General features: G+C 45.5%; 1 protein-coding gene across 2 annotated transcripts in view; it reads left to right on the top strand.

The window, feature by feature from the left end:
* The first annotated feature begins 844 nt into the window (after nucleotides 1-844).
* The window catches only part of LOC125521388 (OVARIAN TUMOR DOMAIN-containing deubiquitinating enzyme 1-like), a 34,622-nt gene continuing 14,715 nt past the window's right edge, over nucleotides 845-20,751 (top strand). For both annotated transcript variants that reach the window (XM_048686447.2, XM_048686446.2), the window contains exons 1-2: nucleotides 845-1,336; nucleotides 3,344-3,427. In XM_048686447.2, coding sequence (XP_048542404.2) covers nucleotides 1,184-1,336; nucleotides 3,344-3,427 — 237 coding nt within the window. In that variant the 5' untranslated portion in view covers nucleotides 845-1,183. The remainder of the gene's footprint in view (nucleotides 1,337-3,343; nucleotides 3,428-20,751) is intronic.

The raw sequence follows: 20,751 nt of genomic DNA, 5'->3' as shown, positions 1-20,751 counted from the left end.
ATGAAAGCATAGTTGTGTCATCAAGGTTATAAGGTAAACTTAAGTTAGCGTTCACCTGGTCACTTATTAGTTTGGCGCGACTTCTTGTGATTGGACCTATAATTGTTGGAGACTTGTCGATGGTCGTGGTGTCCTCATCACTTCATGCGCCTACTTGTTATGTGTATCCCCAATAGTTGACATGATGATGTCGAGTTTCAAGCCGGCCAGCAGAGGTGGTGATTCAACGTGGTTGACATTAGCTTGACTATGTGACGGTGCAGAGAAGTTGTTTTTCAAAAAAAAAAAAAGGTTCAGATGTCAAAAAATGTTCTGTTTTCATTTTTTTTCACAAGTTAAAAATATGTTCGTGTTTCCAAAAAAATGTTCGTGTCTTTAAAACATTGTTTGGAATTTCAAAATTTGATTTCAGTATCAAATTTTGTTCACAAATAAAAAATAATCTCATTTTTTGAAAAACGTTCAAGAATTTCAAAAAATGTTTATGTTTTGAAAAATTCTCCCTGTTTCTTAAAAAAAGTTGATGTTTTGAAAATGTTCTCATTTTTTCTAAAGCTGATTTTATTTTTTCATAAAAAATCAAATAAAAAATTTCGATGTTACTTCAAGAAAACGAACGTTTTTTCTGGAAAACCGCTGGTACAGCAAGCTCTTTGTTTTTTAGTGTACACTGGTACAGCAAGCGCAAAACGCTACAGTGAATCGTTGCTACAGAACGGACCCCGTTGGTACAGTCCTTTGTAAATGGGCCGGCCCAGCCGTTGGTGCGGTGGGGCTCTCTGTTGGGAGAGCGTCATATAGGGCCTCCCCTTGCCACCCTCGCAAAATCTCGCGCTGTCTTCCCGTTCACCTACCTTCCCGTCCCCTTGCCCTTTCCGTTTCCCGCCTCCCCCAACCGCATAGAATGGCCGGCTCCGGCGGCTCTCCCGACGCCGACGATCCCAATTGCGGCGGAGCTGGGGCTGAGCCCTCCAGGACTCCTCAAGAATCCGACGACCGCTAATCCGCGCCCGGCTCCCCTCTCAGCACTCGCCCGTCCGGTCAGCCCCCGGGGACTTCGGTCGTCGCCAACGAGGGCTCCGCCTCGTCCTCCGCCTGGGGATCTGATGACGAAGACGAGCCCGCAGGCAGGTAGAAGAACCCCGCCGCCGCTTCCTTCCTCTCGGGACCGTCGAGCAGCACCATGGGAGCGTCCTCCTCCGCCTCCTCCTTCTCCTCGGACAGCTGGATCGGCAGCGACCGTACGTGCGGCGGCGCCTCGACCTCCAGCTCTCTGGACGCCTCCAACTACAGGGATCTCTACAGGGATCCACCCTCTGAGTGGATGTATAATCAGGTATTGCAAGAAATCCAATGCGTTCTTGATTTGGGAATTTGCAAGAAACCTAGTACGTTCTCGATTTGGGAATCATTTCTGTGGATGTTTTGACCATGAAAGATTGATCTTGGACTTATGTGTTTGAATCTTTGATTATGGTTGCAATTTTAACAGTGCACTGGCTTGGAAAGATTCACGGATTTAGGTTCTTGTAGGTATCCATGCTTAGAAAGATTCGTCAATTTTGATTTTCTGCATCGTCGTATACTTGTCTAATACCCTGCAAACATTATGCTTTCCCTACTTTCTTGTTAACTCTGTTGGGGATGCCAATGATTTACATGGTCGGTCTTCTGCAAGGCTTGTAAAATCATAGCACTGTTAAAGTCCTATATGATTGCCTCTTTCAGACATAAGCTGGAAAATAAATTAAAATTTACTCCCTAGCTTGGAAAACGATCTTATATTGTGGGGTGGAGGGAGTATATCTTGCTTCTGTGCCTCTTTATATTCCATATTGAAATTTCCCACAAAAAAATCCATATTAAAATTTGCATGCTTCTGTGTGTGGAGTTGTGTTATCGATGAAAAGTTTTGGCTTTGCTCGAGCAAACCCATGACTTCTATCTCTGCATCCTTTTTCTTGGAAGTCTACATAGCGCCAATGGCGATTCCACTAGGGAGGCTCCAATAGGCTTAAGCCTATCCTTCAAAATCATATTTAAGCTAAACATACCGCTTGACAAATATATTCTGATGCTTTACATGCAACAATTGCACTGCATTTGCTAATTAGACTTAGGAAATTTATGTTTTAAGCCTACCCTCCAATGTCCTGCTAGATTCGCCACTGCATAGCGCGGGTCGTCTTTAAAGTGTAGCAATTGTACTAATGCTAAATGGCATTTGTTCATAGTCACTTCTTATGGATTTCACATTTAGCAGTCCATGTTATCTTTTGTCTTTATATGAATTTTAGCATTATAAATTAGCCAAGTGTAGAAGAATAGAATATTGGCATAGATAGGCAGTAACAGAAACATGAATAGTCTGCACCCTTTTCTTTTCAAAAAGGGGGCAATTCCCCGGCCCTATGAAAATGTCTGTACCTGTGAAGGTCTAGCTGAGAATTTTGTTTGTCACAAATCTTGCTAATTTAGATGTCAGATATTTATTATCCAAACTTTTTAGAATTCCATATAAACTTAATATGAATCGTACCACCAATTTCTTTGTTAAATATTACATTTGTTGCCCAGTTATGCAATGGCTACTTTTTTGTTGTTGCATTTTTTACAAAGCCGATGTTTACAATCGAGTCTTAGTTATCAATAACAGATACTATTATCAGATAAGCTACTCTACAATGGTTTGCTTACTTTCTTCGTGAACCCTCTTCTATGCTTGAAATACTTAGTGCTCTTGAAGTCCCGTATGCTTGGCTCTTTTAGGTATAAGGTGAAATTTTTTGTTGGTTGTATAAAATTCACCATCTCGTAGATGTCAAAACAAAATGTGAGTCCACACCAGATATTATAAGATCAGCTACGCTTGGTGGTTTCTGTAATTTCTTGCTTAGTCCATTGGGGATGTCAATGGTGCTTCTTCATTTACATGACCAGTCTTCTTTTCTTCAACTTCAAGGCTTGTAAAATCTTAGGGCTGTTAAAGTCCCACATGATCGCCTCTTTCAGGCATAAGGTGGAAAAATATTAAAAAAAATTGTGTTGCTTCTGCACCCCTGTATATTCCATATTGAAATGTGTGTACTTCTATCTGTCGAGTTGTGTGTTATTAATGAATAGTTTCGCTTTGCTCAAACATAAGTTTGTAGCACACCAATATTTACAGTTCTTAGCTTTCTCAAGTTTCCGCTTTTCTTATAAAAGTGTTGGGTCTCCTACAGCCAAGGCCGCAAATGTAAACAGTGACTACAATCCAACTCAGATTGAAACTAGGTATCCTGCAAACTGTTCACAATTCTTCTGTAAATAAAACAAAAGTTTACGTTTGTTTTGTTTTCAGATTCTGGAAGCTCCTTTCTGGAGTCACGAGGCATCTGATGCTGTGAGGGCTTCTTGGAGAGACGAGTACGAGGCTTGTGATGATGTAAGGGTTTCTTTTCAAATGCTTGGTTTAATTAACTATGCCTCAACATTCCTTTCTTAATGTAACGCCCCGAGACCGTTGCGCCAGGTGTTTTCCGGTGTTTCGTTGTTGTTGCCTTGTCATTTGCTTGCGTGTCGCAACTTGTCATGTCATCATGTGCATTGCATCATCATGTTTTCAAAACCTGCATCCGTCCGGGTTCCCCCAGTGCCATCCATTGTCAGTTCTGAGCCCAGACACACTTGCACGCGCCCGCGGCACGTCCGAAATATTATTTTTAAGTGGCCGAAAAATGTTCTTGGAATGGGTTGAAAGTTGGCATGTGGTGTTGTTATGTTGTAGGTAGGCCTCGTCTCCTCGGATCCGTCGGGTCCCGACCATCCCCTTCGTTGCTGGACTCCTCAGCTAGCCGGAGCCCCGTTGCCGCGCCGTCCGTCTTCTGCATCGCCATGGCCTGCTGCTGTTTCTGTTCTTCAGAAATGAAACGAGAGCAGCAGTGGCTCGCTCGTTCGAGCGTTGACCGTGGCCTGCCCAGCTCCTTCGCCTCCCGGGCCACCAGCTACCGCCCCAAGCCAGCCTGCTTCCTTCCAGATCCGAGCTGGCCCAGTCAAGCCCGATGTGAGCAGCTCCCCAGCCCCTCTCAGTTTCGGCCCGAGTCACTATTTTTTTCCTGCGAACGATTTGTCTATTTATCCTGAGGGTGACAGATTTGCAGAAAAACCCCTCATGTTCATGCATTCAATAACTAATTAACCATGCAACAGAATTAAATAAATTATAAATGAAAAATGCTTAGAATTTTGTGTAGGTCCGTAATATGCCACTTTCATCCATGTTTAAAATGTTTAAACTGATGTTTGATTAAATTTGCTTAAATAACTTGTTAAAATGTTTTGTTTCATAACTAAATAACCGTAACTCGGTATTTAATAAACTTTATATGTAAATGGGGTGGAAAATGCCTAGTTTATCATGGTGGCATCATTTTGCATGTTTAACAACTATAAAATATGGTTTAGGGCAGAACAGTACCATAACCAAAATATGCTCATGAGGAGTTTCCAGATTTGTTATCTGTTGTTCCCGGCCTCATTTAAACTTGACTAGATAGGTAGTTTTGCTTTTGCTTCACCCTCTTGCCATGTTAATCAACATTTAATATTGTTGGGTACATAAACAAGATCGAACTAAATACGTTATGTGGTGTTTTGGCAATATGCACCCCGATGCATATTGAGCTCCACTTAATTTGTAGGATTGTTTGTGCACTTTGCCATGCCATGCTTCATTAAACCGGACATGCATCATACTCGATTGCGCATCATGCCATGTTGATGTGTTGGTTGTTTACTATGTTGTTTGCTTCTTTCCGGTGTTGCTTCTTCGGGTCGGTTCCGATAACGTCGTGTGTGTGAGGATTCGTTCGTCTACGCTCGTTTGTCTTCCTCATGGACTCATTCTTCTTTCTTGCGGGATTTCAGGAAAGATGACCATACCCTCGAAATCACTTCTATCTTTGCTTGCTAGTTGCTCGCTCTTTTGCTATGCCTATGCCGCGATACCTACCACTTGCTTATCATGCCTCCCATATTGTTGAACCAAGCCTCTAACCCACCTTGTCCTAGCAAACCGTTGTTTGGCTATGTTACCGCTTTGCTCAGCCCCTCTTATAGCGTTGTTAGTTGCAGGTGAAGATTGAAGTTTGTTCCTTGTTGGAACATGGAGATGTTGTTCCTTGTTAGAACAGGTTTACTTGTTGGGATATCACAATATCTCTTATTTAATTAATGCATCTATATACTTGGTAAAGGGTGGAAGGCTCGGCCTTATGCCTGGTGTTTTGTTCCACTCTTACCACCCTAGTTTCCGTCATATCGGTTTTATGTTCCCGGATTTTGCGTTCCTTACGCGGTTGGGTTATAATGGGAACCCCTTGACAGTTCGCTTTGAATAAAACTCCTCCAGCAAGGCCCAACCTTGGTTTTACCATTCGCCACCTAGCCTTTTTCCCTTGGGAGTCGCGCATCCCGAGGGTCATCTTTATTTTAACCCCCCCCAGGCCAGTGCTTGTCTAAGTGTTGGTCCAACCCAGAGCACCGTGCGGGGCCGTCCCTTGGCAACTTGGGTTACGTTGGCTCCCGTACGCTTAGCTTATTCGGTGTGCCCTGAGAACGAGATATGTGCAGCTCCTATCGGGATGTCGGCGCATCGGGTGGTCTTGCTGGACTTGTTTTACCATTGTCGAGGATGTCTTGTAGAACCGGGATACCGAGTCTGATCGAAATGTCTCGGGAGGAGGTCTATTCCTTCGTTGACCGTGAGAGCTTGTCATGGGCTAAGTTGGGACACCCCTGCAGGGATTTGAACTTTCGAAAGCCATGCCCGCGGTTATGGGCAGATGGCAATTTGTTAATGTCCGGTTGTAGAAAACCTGAAGTTGACCTTAATTAAAATGCATCAACCGCGTGTGTTACCGTGATGGTCTCTTTCCGGCGGAGTCCGAGAAGTGAACACGGTGTTGGAGTTATGCTTGACGTAGGTTGTTCTAGGATCACTTCTTGATCATAGTTGTTCGACCGTGCTTTGCCTTCTCTTCTCGCTCTCATTTGCGTATGTTTAGCCACCATATATGATAGTCGCTTGCTGCAGCTCCACCTCATACCTTTTACCCTTCCTATAAGCTTAAATAGTCTTGATCGCGAGGGTGCGAGATTGCTGAGTCCCCGTGGCTCACAGATACTTCCAAAACCAGCTTGCAGGTGCCGATGAGTCCGTGCAGATGACGCAACCAAGCTCAGGAGGAGCTCGATGAAGAACTTGTTCTTTGTTTTGTTTCGTTCTAGTGGATCAGTAGTGGAGCCCAGTTGGGGTCGATCGGGGACCGTGTCGCATTTGGGGTTCTTCTTTTATTTTGGTTCCGTAGTCGGACCTTGATTGTATCTGATTGATGTAATGCTTTATTCATGTAATTGTGTGAAGTGGCGATTGTAAGCCAACTATGTATCTTTTTACCTTATGTATTACATGGGTTGTGTGAAGATTACCTCACTTGCGACATTACTTTCAATGCGGTTATGCCTCTAAGTCGTGCTTCGACACGTGGGAGATATAGCTGCATCGAGGGCGTTACAAGTTGGTATCAGAGTCTTCCCCGACCTTAGGAGCCCCATTGCTTGATCGTTTTTAGCGGCCGAGTTGAGTCTAGAAAAATGTTTTGAGTCATTGAGGAATTATATATCGGAGAGTTTAGGAATTCTTTTTTACTCCCCAGTCTCCTCATCGCTCTGGTAAGGCATCCTGACGTAGAGTTTTGACTATTCTCTTCTCAAATTTCACTAAATTTTTTTTAGGATCACGCGGGTATCTTGGAATCGTTCCGATGGTTTTGTGACGAGAACATTGTTCTTGGTGCTTCCTGTCTTTAGGGGTTGTGGCAGTCTCCCGGGGAGTTGAGCTACGAGGTGTTGTCGTCACAATTTTATCATTGCAGTTTTGGAATACCTAAGTTTAGTTCGCCGACATCGAAAATCTCTTTTATGCAGTTGTTGGTGAGATAACCTCGACGCCACCCAGTACTGGGGCGGGAGTTCGGGAGTATTGCCATAACTTGTATAACGGATGCTTTTCGAAGGTTGAGGTAGATGATTTCCGAAGATTTCTTGGTTATGTGTTGAAGGATGGATACAACTGGATGTAGGATTTGCTAGTTTTGGGTGAGATATTATGCTTCCCCTGTATCCCCAACACCTGATTGCATAACTGGGAAAGTTTCGGGAGTTTATAAGTGGGAATTCAAGTAGCTCTTAGGATATCTTTCCGACAGATGTATGATATGAAATTGGGGTTCGACGTCTAGTGGTCTGCCTATTCACGGTTGATTTTACAGTGGTCTCGTTGTGTCTTAAAGAGTCCTTGGCTATGCCGACTCGGGGACGCTTCGTATGTCATGTGCACTGCCTTGTACATGATGGTGCTGTACGATCGAGCCCGTGTAGGCCCCACCACGAAAACTTCTGACGAAATCTCTATCATATGTTTGTTCTGGCTTATTCTGCAAGCCAATCCTTGTTTTGTTTTGAGTTGTGGTATTTGAGTTGCTTCGAAGTCAAATGTTGATTCCATACCTTTTCCAAATGGTGTTCTCATACTCCTATGTGAATACTAATCCTTCTTGTTCATCGAGATTGTCATGTCAATCCTTTTCAACCGGTGTGTCTCTCTTCAAGTGGATCCGATCATTCCAATATCAGCAAGATCAATTATCAGGTCTTCTCAACGGTGTTTGTTCCATTCGTCCCAAGCTGCCATTGTTTTCCCGCCCACCCACCCTTTTTCTTCAATGATTCAAATTTCTTAATCAACTATCCATTTTATTGTTGTGAAGTCTCTTCATTCCTTTTTTCTGCCAATGTTCTTATCCGATGATTCTCATGAAGATTCTAACGGAGCTTCAAGTTCGTCACCCTTTACTCATTTTTTCTTCTCCGGTGGTTTCAATTCAAGTTTTGTAGTGTTGATCATATTCCTTTTCTTGTTTCAAATATTTTATCATGCCGGTGCACCTCATTACCATCCACTTCTCGCTATTCAATTGTTCCGGAGTGCTCTAGATATCTCGGAGATTCGTGTTTTCACTCTGCATTCGTTCAAGATCTTTCGAGGATGTTCCCTCATTCAAGCCATTTATTTCAACCGGTGGAATCTCTCTTTTCAAGCAATCATTCTACGGTGTTTCTTTTGAGTGGGCCCTAACCCACATGTCTTTTTCCAGGATCTTACCTGACTCTTCTAATTCTCCCGGAGATATCCGTAAAAATTCTTTTCGAAGTTTGACGTAAGAATGAATTGTCATCAGTCAAATGCTTTCTCCAAGATCTTATAATTCTTTTCACCGTTGGCTCAACCTCTTCGTTTTGATTCTTACGGAGTGCCTAAATTAGTCATGATGGTATTTCTCGTCATCATTCTCAGTTTGGAAGATCGAAGAAGATTCTTCTTTCAACCTTGCTCCATTCTCTTCAAGATTCGTCATTCGAGATTGTTGCCATCCTCTCATAATTGTTTTCGATTGTCAGAATTCTTTCTCACCCATCCGAAGTAATTCAGGAGTCTTTTCAGTTTGTTTATCTGAAGGCCATCAATTCAGGATTATTCATTCCAGCTTTCAGCTCTCATTCTCCAAATCTTACCGGTGCATCGCTCAAGTGTTCTCTAATCAGCTCGTTATCTCTTCGTTCTCATATATCTAAATTCTCTCAAGCATCTTCATTCATTTGCTAATTCTTCCCGGTGTTTTCTTTATCTTCTCTTCGTTCATTTTTAAGTCTTACGGTGGTTCATTCAAGATTCCTCTTCTTACGTTATCATACTTCCGTTCTTTCAAATTCTACCGGTGGTTCGTTGAAGACCTTCTCAAGTTGGTGCCATATCTATCCTAATCCTTTCTTCGAGAATAAGTAGTATGCCAAATCCGTTGTTGGTCATCAATTTAAATTGGTGAAGGATACGCATAACATAATTCTTATTCTTGTTCCATCTAAGTGATTAATTCTTTTTCTGGAGTGGTTCATCAAATTCTCGATTCGAGATGCTTTATCTATTCTTTTCCTGGAGTCCCAAGTTCTCTCAATCATTTTGTGACGCCCGGATAATTAAGCTACAGTGGTCCCCCACTAAGGATGCCACGTCACCTCGGTTACTGTTGATGAACTCTAGATAATTCAAAACCGATTCAAATTCAAACTGAATTAAAAGCAAACATTAAAAGTTTTCAAAACTTTAAAACTAAAATGTTCTAGTTGTAGAAAATAAATCATAAATAATATTGATGCAGAAACCACATTTTGATAAAATATTTAGATGCAAGAAATTAATTAAAACTAGGGTTAAACAATTACTTAAATGCTTTTAAAAGGATTAAACTATTACAAACCATTTTGTTTTGAAGAGCTAAATTAATAGTGGCAAAGGCACAATTTGTAACACTAAATTTGGTGCCACTTTTGTAATTTATAAAAACTAAAATAAATAGCAACTATAATAAATCGAAAAGGATAAATAAAAAGAAAACAGAGAAAAAGGAAAGAAACAAAACCCCGGACCTTCCCCCTCCCCTTCGGCCGTTTGGCCCAACTGGGCATCCAGCCCACCAGCCCACAGGCCCAGCCCCCCCCCCCATCACTCCCTTATCCCCTCTCCCCCGAAACACTAATCCAACCACCCCACATCTCTCTCCCCGATCCAGATCAGGATCGGGGGAACGAACCAACGTCGCCCCCGACACCAGCGCCGCCCGGATCGACACCACGCCGGCGCCCCTCGCCGGATCGCTCCCCCGACGCTAACGCCGCCTCTCCGTCGCCTGCAGCACAGGCGCCTGCCCCCTTGACCCGAGCTAAATCGGGGGGCTCGGCCCCGCAGCGCCCCGAGCCTCGGCGTTGCTCCTCACCGCCGTCATTGCCTCGCCTCCTCACCTCTCCCTCGCGCTACTCCGGCCACCCCGAGCCTCCCCGAGCACGCTGCCAAAACCCCTACGGCCCTCGTGAGCTCTCCCTCTCCTCCTCTCTCTCGCGCGTGCACACGCTTGCCGTGCTTGACCGCGCGCGCCGTCGCCGCGCTGCTCGCCCGCCTCCCCCGCGCGTCGTCCTCGCGCTGGTTGCCCCGTCGCCGCGCCTCTCGCCCGCCTGTTGCCGCACACGCGCACCCGAGCCTCGCCTCGCCCCAATCGCTGCCAAGCGAGGCCAGCGTCGCCTCGCCCTCCCTGCTCGCCCGCGCGCGTCCGCGCTTTCCGCTGCCGCGGCCATGCCGCGCCCGCGCCCTAGCCTCTCCTCCTGCTGTCTGCTGCTGCTCTGCACCGGCAGCCCCACGCGGCCCCACTCGCCCTCGCTACATCGCCGCGGCCTGCCCCGGCCTCCTCTGCCACGCGCCCGCGCGCTCACCGCGCCCGCGGCCGCACTGCCCGGGCCTCGAATCCGTCACCGGCGACCTCGCCTCGCACCGGGCGGGTTGAACCCCAGCACCTGGATGCGCCCTGCCGGGCACCCGTTGCGCCAGATCGGGCTGCGCCCTGTGCCTGCTAAGGCCAGGGGCCAATGACATGTGGGGCCCACCCCCTGGAACTTTTAAAAAAAGGAATAAAAATAATAGTAAAAATAATAATTAATTAGTTAAGATAATCAATTAACTTAGTTAATCCTGTTAGTTAATCTAATTAACACTATTAATTAGCCTTAATTATTTGATTAGGTAAACAGTGAATGACAATTGGGCCCCACTGCCTTGTTTGACCGGTCAACGGTCAACGCTGACCGCTGACGTCATGATGACGCAATAAACATTTTCGAATTAAATTAATTTCTGATAAATCTAAAAATGATTAAATCTTTTAAAATTAATATAAAATAAACCGTAGCTCAGATGGAAAAACTTTGTACATGAAAGTTGCTCAGAACAACGAGACGAATTCGGATACGCAGCCCGTTCGTCCGCCACGCGTCCCTAGCATAGTGAACCTGCAACATTTCACCTCCGGTTCATCTGTCCGAAAACGCGGAACCCCGGGGATACTTTCCCGGATGTTTCCCCCCTTCGCAGATATCACCTATCCCTGCGTTAGGTCACCCCTAGCAACGTTACTTCTATCCTGATGCATAGCCTATCCTTGCTACTACTGTTAATACCATTACCTGCTATCCTACTGCTTAGTATAGGATGCTAGTGTTCCATTAGTGGCCTTACACTCTTGTCCATCTGCCATGCTATACTACTGGGCCGTGATCACTTCGGGAGGTGATCACGGGCATATACAATATACTTTACACAGTTACCTTACCTGTGATACTGTTCGGAGATGGGGGCTGAAGGGGCAGGTGGCTCCATCCCGGTAGAGGTGGGCCTGGGTTCCCGATGGCCCCCGACTGTTACTTTGAGGCGGAGCGACAGGGCAGGTTGAGACCACCTAGGAGAGAGGTGGGCCTGGCCCTGGTCGGCGTTCGCGGATACTTAACACGCTTAACGAGATCTGGGTTTTTGATCTGAGTCTGGCCATTTGGTCTATACGCACTAACCATCTACGCGGGAGTAGTTATGGGTATCCCGGCGTCGTGGTATCAGCCGAAGCCTTCGTGACGTCAGCGACTGAGTGGCGCGCGCCGGATTGGACCGTAAGCCTGCTCTTGTATTAAGGGGGCTAGTTCTGCTTCCGGCCGCGTTCGCAACGTGCAGGTGTGCTAAGGGCGATGGGCCCAGACCCCTGTGCGCTTAGGTATAGACCGGCGTGCTGACCTCTCTGTTGTGCCTAGGTGGGGCTGCGACGTGTTGATCTTTCGCGGCCGGGCATGACCCCGAAAAGTGTGTCCGGCCAAATGGGATCAAGCGTGTTGGGGAATGTGGTGCACCCCTGCAGGGAAGTTAATCTATTCGAATAGCCGTGATCTTCGGTAACAGGACGACTTGGAGTTGTACCTTGACCTTATGACAACTAGAACCAGATACTTAATAAAACACACCCTTCCAAGTGCCAGATAAAACCGGTGATCGCTCTCTCACAGGGCGACGAGGGGAGGATCATCGGTTAGGATTATGCTATGCGATGCTACTTGGAGGACTTCAGTCTACTCTCTTCTACATGCTGCAAGACGGAGGCTGCCAGAAGCGTAGTCTTCGAAAGGACTAGCTATCCCCCTCTTATTCCGGCTTTCTGCAGTCCAGTCCACATATAATAGCCTTATTCCAGTTGATACCAATGCATACATATGTAGTGTAGCTCCTTGCTTGCGAGTACTTTGGATGAGTACTCACGGTTGCTTTCTCCCCCTTTTCCCCCTTTCCTTTCATTCTGGTTGTCGCAACCAGATGCTGGAGTCCAGGAGCCAGACGCCACCGTCGACGACGACTCCTACTACACCGGAGGTGCCTACTACTACGTGCTGCCCGCTGACGACGACCAGGAGTAGTTTAGGAGGATCCCAGGCAGGAGGCCTGCGCCTCTTTCGATCTGTATCCCAGTTTGTGCTAGCCTTCTTAAGGCAAACTTGTTTAACTTATGTCTGTACTCAAATATTGTTGCTTCCGCTGACTCGTCTATGATCGAGCTCTTGTATTCGAGCCCTCGAGGCCCCTGGCTTGTAATATGTTGCTTGTATGACTTATTTTATTTGTAGAGTTGTGTTGTGATATCTTCCCGTGAGTCTCTGATCTTGATCGTACACGTTTGCGTGTATGATTAGTGTACGATTAAATCGGGGGCGTCACACATTTCACCACGGAGATTCATCTAAATCATTACAAGGATTCACCTTGTGTTTTCCATTTCTCTTTCTTTTTATTCTTTTGTTACCGGAGTTTCTTCATGGAGGCTATACATGATGGTTCATCAAGGATTTATATCCCTTCTCCAAGTGTTCATTGAGATTCTTTTCTAAGGAGCTCAAGCATTCTTCATCTTGGTACCCGGAGTGCAATTCTTTCTTTCGTATCTTTGAAGGTGGTATTATGTCATTCTTGATAATTTGAGTTCATGTTTCATGATTCACATGTTGTTAAGAATGGGGTATTTTAAATCCATCAACCTCTTCATTGGAGTTATCTTGGGTTATATTCCACCTAAAGCCTTCCCTAAGGATTGTTGCTAATTATGGTGCTTATAAGTGACCCAAGTTCTTCATCTATCCTTCCGGCGAAATATTTTCTCCTCTCCTTGGTCATATCAATCCAATCAAATCTTTTCCGTGAGTGGCAAGTTGTCACCTCATAATGTTGAGATGCCTTCTATAAGCCCACTTCAAGCTTGTCCTTTCGTTGTTGGTTTTCCAACAATTCCGTTCGACCCTTCTACTAAAAGATGCCTTGTCAAGCTCTTTTGTGGCAGAAGTTGGCTTTTCTTCTCCATTATCCTATTTCACTTATCTATCTTCTATTCTTTTGTTCCGGAGGCATTGTCATGTTGCTCTTTTCAACCCATCATCTCGTTTTGTCAAACATCATGTTCTTTTCATGCCTATCCATTTAACCGGAGTGTTGTGCCCTTTTGCTCAAGTTCTTTTAGCCTTATCAAGCCTTGCATCTCTTTTCAACCGGAGTGCTGTCTGAGATCTTTCTTACCGCTTGCTCCATTCATTCAATAGTTCCGGGGACAGTGTGTTGTGATTTCTTCAAGTATCTTCTCATCTTATCAAGTTCTTATTCAACTCCTTTTCTTTTCAATCGGAGTGCTGTCCGAATTTGTTCTTCCTTGTTCCTCTTTCCTAACGGAGTGCTTTCAACTTCATTCATCTCCATTGTATTCTTTTCTCGAGATGGCTTAACCTTTTCAAGCTTCTTTGGTTTCACTCGTTTGTCAAAGAAGCAACTTAGTTTTACCTCTCCTCTTTCTCTTCTGTTTTTCCCTACGGTGCCATTCTAGATCTCGGGACGAGATCCTCTCGTAGTGGTGGAGTGTTGTAACGCCCCGAGACCGTTGCGCCAGGTGTCTTCCAGTGTTTCGTTGTTGTTGCCTTGTCATTTGCTTGCGTGTCGCATCTTGTCATGTCATCATGTGCATTGCATCATCATGTTTTCAAAACCTGCATCCGTCCAGGTTCCCCCAGTGCCATCCGTTGTCAGTTCTGAGCCCAGACACACTTGCACGCGCCCGCGGCACGTCCGAAATATTATTTTTAAGTGGCCGAAAAATGTTCTCGGAATGGGTTGAAAGCTGGCATGTGGTGTTGTTATGTTGTAGGTAGGCCGCCTGCCAAGTTTCATCGCATTCGGAGTTCGTTTGATAGCCCAATGGATAACTATAGCGACATTATAGTCGGTCTAACGTCAGATGTTTTCGGTCTCCGGAAACTATCGTCGGGTCTCTCTCTCTTCTCTTCTCTCAGCCCAAGGTTTCTGCACAGTTCGCTGACAACCGCCAGACCCCAAAACCCTCTCTGCACAGTGCTTCGAATCCCTCACGCGCGCGTCCGGAACTTCCCCGGACCCGACCCGGGCAGTCGTCGCCGTTGGGTCCGGATCATCCCCAAACATCTACAAAACGTCTCCGTTTTGTTAATTGGACTTCCTAACCAATTAATTCTCGACCGCCTGATTACGATCGGACGGACCGAATACCCCCTTACCCTATTTCCCCTACCTATATAAACAACCTAACCCTAAAATCTCGGACGGCTGTCCCATCCATCCCCTCACTCGCCGCCGCCGCTCATTCCAAATCCTCCTCGATTTCCTCAGCCACCCAACCAGCCTCCACCTTCCCGATCCACTCCACCCGAGCCAACCCGCAGCCGCCACTCCTCTCCTGGATCTCCTCTCTCCTTCGCGCAGCCAGCCAGAGCTCGATCCCGATTGGATCGAGGCCCTTCCTCCTCTCTTGTCTCAGCAGGAGCCCGAGTCTTCGCCTTGTGCCACGTCACCGCCGGCAAGCTTCGCCGGAGATGAGCACCAACGCCCCCTTCTTCTCCTTCCCATGCTCCTCTCGTTTCCCTCTTTGAACCCTTTGCTTTCTGCCCATCTGCTGCAGGAGCAGCTACGCCCTGGGAAGGAGCACGCTAGGCGCCATGGCCGCCGAAGGGACTTCGCCGTGCTCCTCCCCTGCCCCGAGCCTCTGCCGCGACCAGCACCCGACTAGCAGGTCGCCAGCGCGCCCGAGTCCTCCTGCCTCGCTCGTTCTGGACCAGGAGGGTCCCGGGCATCTCCACCACCGCCGTCTCAGTTGAGCGCCGCCCTGGTTCCCTTTCTCGCCTTCCTCCGGTCCCCTCATCTCATCTCCCTCTCTCTGATTTGTGTTGCACCGCCGCCGTTTTGCAGAGGAACTGCCGCCATGGAGCTCCAACTCCGGCTACCTCGTCTCCTCGGATCCGTCGGGTCCCGACCATCCCCTTCGTTGCCGGACTCCTCAGCTAGCCGGAGCCCCGTTGCCGCGCCGTCCGTCTTCTGCATCGCCATGGCCTGCTGCTGTTTCTGTTCTTCAGAAATGAAACGAGAGCAGCAGCGGCTCGCTCGTTCGAGCGTTGACCGTGGCCTGCCCAGCTCCTTCGCCTCCTGGGCCACCAGCTACCGCCCCAAGCCGGCCTGCTTCCTTCCAGATCCGAGCTGGCCCAGTCAAGCCCGATGTGAGCAGCTCCCCGGCCCCTCTCAGTTTCGGCCCGAGTCACTATTTTTTTCCTGCGAACGATTTGTCTATTTATCCTGAGGGTGACAGATTTGCAGAAAAACCCCTCATGTTCATGCATTCAATAACTAATTAACCATGTAACAGAATTAAATAAATTATAAATGAAAAATGCTTAGAATTTTGTGTAGGTCCATAATATGCCACTTTCATCCATGTTTAAAATGTTTAAACTGATGTTTGATTAAATTTGCTTAAATAACTTATTAAAATGTTTTGTTTCATAACTAAATAACCGTAACTCGGTATTTAATAAACTTTATATGTAAATGGGGTGGAAAATGCCTAGTTTATCATGGTGGCATCATTTTGCATGTTTAACAACTATAAAATATGGTTTAGGGCAGAACAGTACCATAACCAAAATATGCTCATGAGGAGTTTCCGGATTTGTTGTCTGTTGTTCCCGGCCTCATTTAAACTTGACTAGATAGGTAGTTTTGCTTTTGCTTCACCCTCTTGCCATGTTAATCAACATTTAATATTGTTGGGTAGATAAACAAGATCGAACTAAATACGTTATGTGGTGTTTTGGCAATATGCACCCCGATGCATATTGAGCTCCACTTAATTTGTAGGATTGTTTGTGCACTTTGCCATGCCATGCTTCATTAATCCGGACATGCATCATACTCGATTGCGCATCATGCCATGTTGATGTGTTGGTTGTTTACTATGTTGTTTGCTTCTTTCCGGTGTTGCTTCTTCGGGTCGGTTCCGATAACGTCGTGTGTGTGAGGATTCGTTTGTCTACGCTCGTTTGTCTTCCTCATGGACTCGTTCTTCTTTCTTGCGGGATTTCAGGCAAGATGACCATACCCTCAAAATCACTTCTATCTTTGCTTGCTAGTTGCTCGCTCTTTTGCTATGCCTATGCCGCGATACCTACCACTTGCTTATCATGCCTCCCATATTGTTGAACCAAGCCTCTAACCCACCTTGTCCTAGCAAACCGTTGTTTGGCTATGTTACCGCTTTGCTCAGCCCCTCTTATAGCGTTGTTAGTTGCAGGTGAAGATTGAAGTTTGTTCCTTGTTGGAACATGGAGATGTTGTTCCTTGTTAGAACAGGTTTACTTGTTGGGATATCACAATATCTCTTATTTAATTAATGCATCTATATACTTGGTAAAGGGTGGAAGGCTCGGCCTTATGCCTGGTGTTTTGTTCCACTCTTGCCGCCCTAGTTTCCGTCATATCAGTTTTATGTTCCCGGATTTTGCGTTCCTTACACGGTTGGGTTATAATGGGAACCCCTTGACAGTTCGCTTTGAATAAAACTCCTCCAGCAAGGCCCGACCTTGGTTTTACCATTCGCCACCTAGCCTTTTTCCCTTGGGAGTCGCACATCTCGAGGGTCATCTTTATTTTAACCCCCCCCCCAAGGCCAGTGCTTGTCTAAGTGTTGGTCCAACCCAGAGCACCATGCGGGGCCGTCCCTTGGCAACTTGGGTTACGTTGGCTCCCGTACGCTTAGCTTATTCGGTGTGCCCTGAGAACGAGATATGTGCAGCTCCTATCGGGATGTCGGCGCATCGGGTGGTCTTGCTGGACTTGTTTTACCATTGTCGAGGATGTCTTGTAGAACCGGGATACCGAGTCTGATCGAAATGTCTCGGGAGGAGGTCTATTCCTTCGTTGACCGTGAGAACTTGTCATGGGCTAAGTTGGGACACCCCTGCAGGGATTTGAACTTTCGAAAGTCGTGCCCGCGGTTATGGGCAGATGGGAATTTGTTAATGTCCGGTTGTAGAAAACCTGAAGTTGACCTTAATTAAAATGCATCAACCGCGTGTGTTACCGTGATGGTCTCTTTCCGGCGAAGTCCGGGAAGTGAACACGGTGTTGGAGTTATGCTTGGCGTAGGTTGTTCTAGGATCACTTCTTGATCATAGTTGTTCGACCGTGCTTTGCCTTCTCTTCTCGCACTCATTTGCGTATGTTTAGCCACCATATATGCTAGTCGCTTGCTGCAGCTCCACCTCATACCTTTTACCCTTCCTATAAGCTTAAATAGTCTTTATCGCAAGGGTGCGAGATTGCTGAGTCCCCGTGGCTCACAGATACTTCCAAAACCAGCTTGCAGGTACCGATGAGTCCGTGCAGATGACGCAACCAAGCTCAGGAGGAGCTCGATGAAGATCTTGTTCTTTGTTTTGTTTCGTTCTAGTGGATCAGTAGTGGAGCCCAGTTGGGGTCGATCGGGGACCGTGTCGCATTTGGGGTTCTTCTTTTATTTTGGTTCCGTAGTCGGACCTTGATTGTATCTGATTGATGTAATGCTTTATTCATGTAATTGTGTGAAGTGGCGATTGTAAGCCAACTATGTATCTTTTTCCCTTATGTATTACATGGGTTGAGTGAAGATTACCTCACTTGCGACATTGCTTTCAATGCGGTTATGCCTCTAAGTCGTGCTTCGACACGTGGGAGATATAGCCGCATTGAGGGCGTTACAAGTTGGCATTAGAGTCTTCCCCGACCTTAGGAGCCCCATTGCTTGATCGTTTTTAGCGGCCGAGTTGAGTCTAGAAAAATGTTTTGAGTCATTTAGGAATTATATATCGGAGATTTTAGGAATTCTTTTTTACTCCCCAGTCTCCTCATCGCTCTGGTAAGGCATCCTGACGTAGAGTTTTGACTATTCTCTTCTCAAATTTCACTAAATTTTTTTTTTAGGATCACGCGGGTATCTTGGAATCGTTCCGATGGTTTTGTGACGAGAACATTGTTCTTGGTGCTTCCTGTCTTTAGGGGTTGTGGCAGTCTCCCGGGGAGTTGAGCTCCGAGGTGTTGTCGTCACAATTTTATCGTTGCAGTTTTGGAATACCTGAGTTTAGTTCGCCGACATCGAAAATCTCTTTTATGCAGTTGTTGGTGAGATAACCTCGACGCCACCCAGTACTGGGGCGGGAGTTCGGGAGTATTGCCATAACTTGTATAACGGATGCTTTTCGAAGGTTGAGGTAGATGATTTCCGAAGATTTCTTGGTTATGTGTTGAAGGATGGATACAGCTGGATGTAGGATTTGCTAGTTTTGGGTGAGATATTATGCTTCCCCTGTATCCCCAACACCTGATTGCATAACTGGGAAAGTTTCGGGAGTTTATAAGTGGGAATTCAAGTAGCTCTTAGGATATCTTTCCGACAGATGTATGATATGAAATTGGGGTTCGACGTCTAGTGGTCCGCCTATTCACGGTTGATTTTACAGTGGTCTCGTTGTGTCTTAAAGAGTCCTTGGCTATGCCGACTCGGGGACACTTCGTATGTCATGTGCACTGCCTTGTACATGATGGTGCTGTACGATCGAGCCCGTGTAGGCCCCACCACGAAAACTTCGGAAGAAATCTCTATCATATGTTTGTTCTGGCTTATTCTGCAAGCCAATCCTTGTTTTGTTTTGAGTTGTGGTATTTGAGTTGCTTCGAAGTCAAATGTTGATTCCATACCTTTTCCAAATGGTGTTCTCATACTCCTATGTGAATACTAATCCTTCTTGTTCATCGAGATTGTCATGTCAATCCTTTTCAACCGGTGTGTCTCTCTTCAAGTGGATCCGATCATTCCAATATCAGCAAGATCAATTATCAGGTCTTCTCAACGGTGTTTGTTCCATTCGTCCCAAGCTGCCATTGTTTTCCCGCCCACCCACCCTTTTTCTTCAACGATTCAAATTTCTTAATCAACTATCCATTTTATTGTTGTGAAGTCTCTTCATTCCTTTTTTCTGCCAATGTTCTTATCCGATGATTCTCATGAAGATTCTAACGGAGCTTCAAGTTCGTCACCCTTTACTCATTTTTTCTTCTCCGGTGGTTTCAATTCAAGTTTTGTAGTGTTGATCATATTCCTTTTCTTGTTTCAAATATTTTATCATGCCGGTGCACCTCATTACCATCCACTTCTCGCTATTCAATTGTTCCGGAGTGCTCTAGATATCTCGGAGATTCGTGTTTTCACTCTGCATTCGTTCAAGATCTTTCGAGGATGTTCCCTCATTCAAGCCATTTATTTCAACCGGTGGAATCTCTCTTTTCAAGCAATCATTCTACAGTGTTTCTTTTGAGTGGGCCCTAACCCACATGTCTTTTTCCAGGATCTTACCTGACTCTTCTAATTATCCCGGAGATATCCGTAAAAATTCTTTTCGAAGTTTGACGTAAGAATGAATTGTCATCAGTCAAATGCTTTCTCCAAGATCTTATAATTCTTTTCACCGTTGGCTCAACCTCTTCATTTTGATTCTTCCGGAGTGCCTAAATTAGTCATGATGGTATTTCTCGTCGTCATTCTCAGTTTGGAAGATCGAAGAAGATTCTTCTTTCAACCTTGCTCCATTCTCTTCAAGATTCGTCATTCGAGATTGTTGCCATCCTCTCATAATTGTTTTCGATTGTCAGAATTCTTTCTCACCCATCCGAAGTAATTCAGGAGTCTTTTCAATTTGTTTATCTGAAGGCCATCAATTCAGGACTATTCATTCCAGCTTTCAGCTCTCATTCTCCAAATCTTACCGGTGCATCGTTCAAGAGTTCTCTAATCAGCTCGTCATCTCTTCGTTCTCATATATCTAAATTCTCTCAAGCATCTTCATTCATTTGCTAATTCTTCCTGGTGTTTTCTTTATCTTCTCTTCGTTCATTTTTAAGTCTTACGGTGGTTCATTCAAGATTCCTCTTCTTACGTTATCATACTTCCGTTCTTTCAAATTCTACCGGTGGTTCGTTGAAGACCTTCTCAAGTTGGCGCCATATCTATCCTAATCCTTTCTTCGAGAATAAGTAGTATGCCAAATCCGTTGTTGGTCATCAATTTAAATTGGTGAAGGATACGCATAACATAATTCTTATTCTTGTTCATCTAAGTGATTAATTCTTTTTCCGGAGTGGTTCATCAAATTCTCGATTCGAGATGCTTTATCTATTCTTTTCCTGGAGTCCCAAGTTCTCTGAATCATTTCACCACGGAGATTCATCTAAATCATTACAAGGATTCACCTTGTGTTTTCCATTTCTCTTTCTTTTTATTCTTTTGTTACCGGAGTTTCTTCATGGAGGCTATACATGGTGGTTCATCAAGGATTTATATCCCTTCTCCAAGTGTTCATTGAGATTCTTTTCTAAGGAGCTCAAGCATTCTTCATCTTGGTACCCGGAGTGCAATT

This window comes from Triticum urartu, chromosome 7A (genome assembly GCF_056163025.1).
Source record: "Triticum urartu cultivar PI428250 chromosome 7A, HENAU_Tu73, whole genome shotgun sequence".
NCBI classification, from domain to species: domain Eukaryota; kingdom Viridiplantae; phylum Streptophyta; class Magnoliopsida; order Poales; family Poaceae; genus Triticum; species Triticum urartu.
This window is presented reverse-complemented; position numbering and strand designations above follow the sequence as displayed.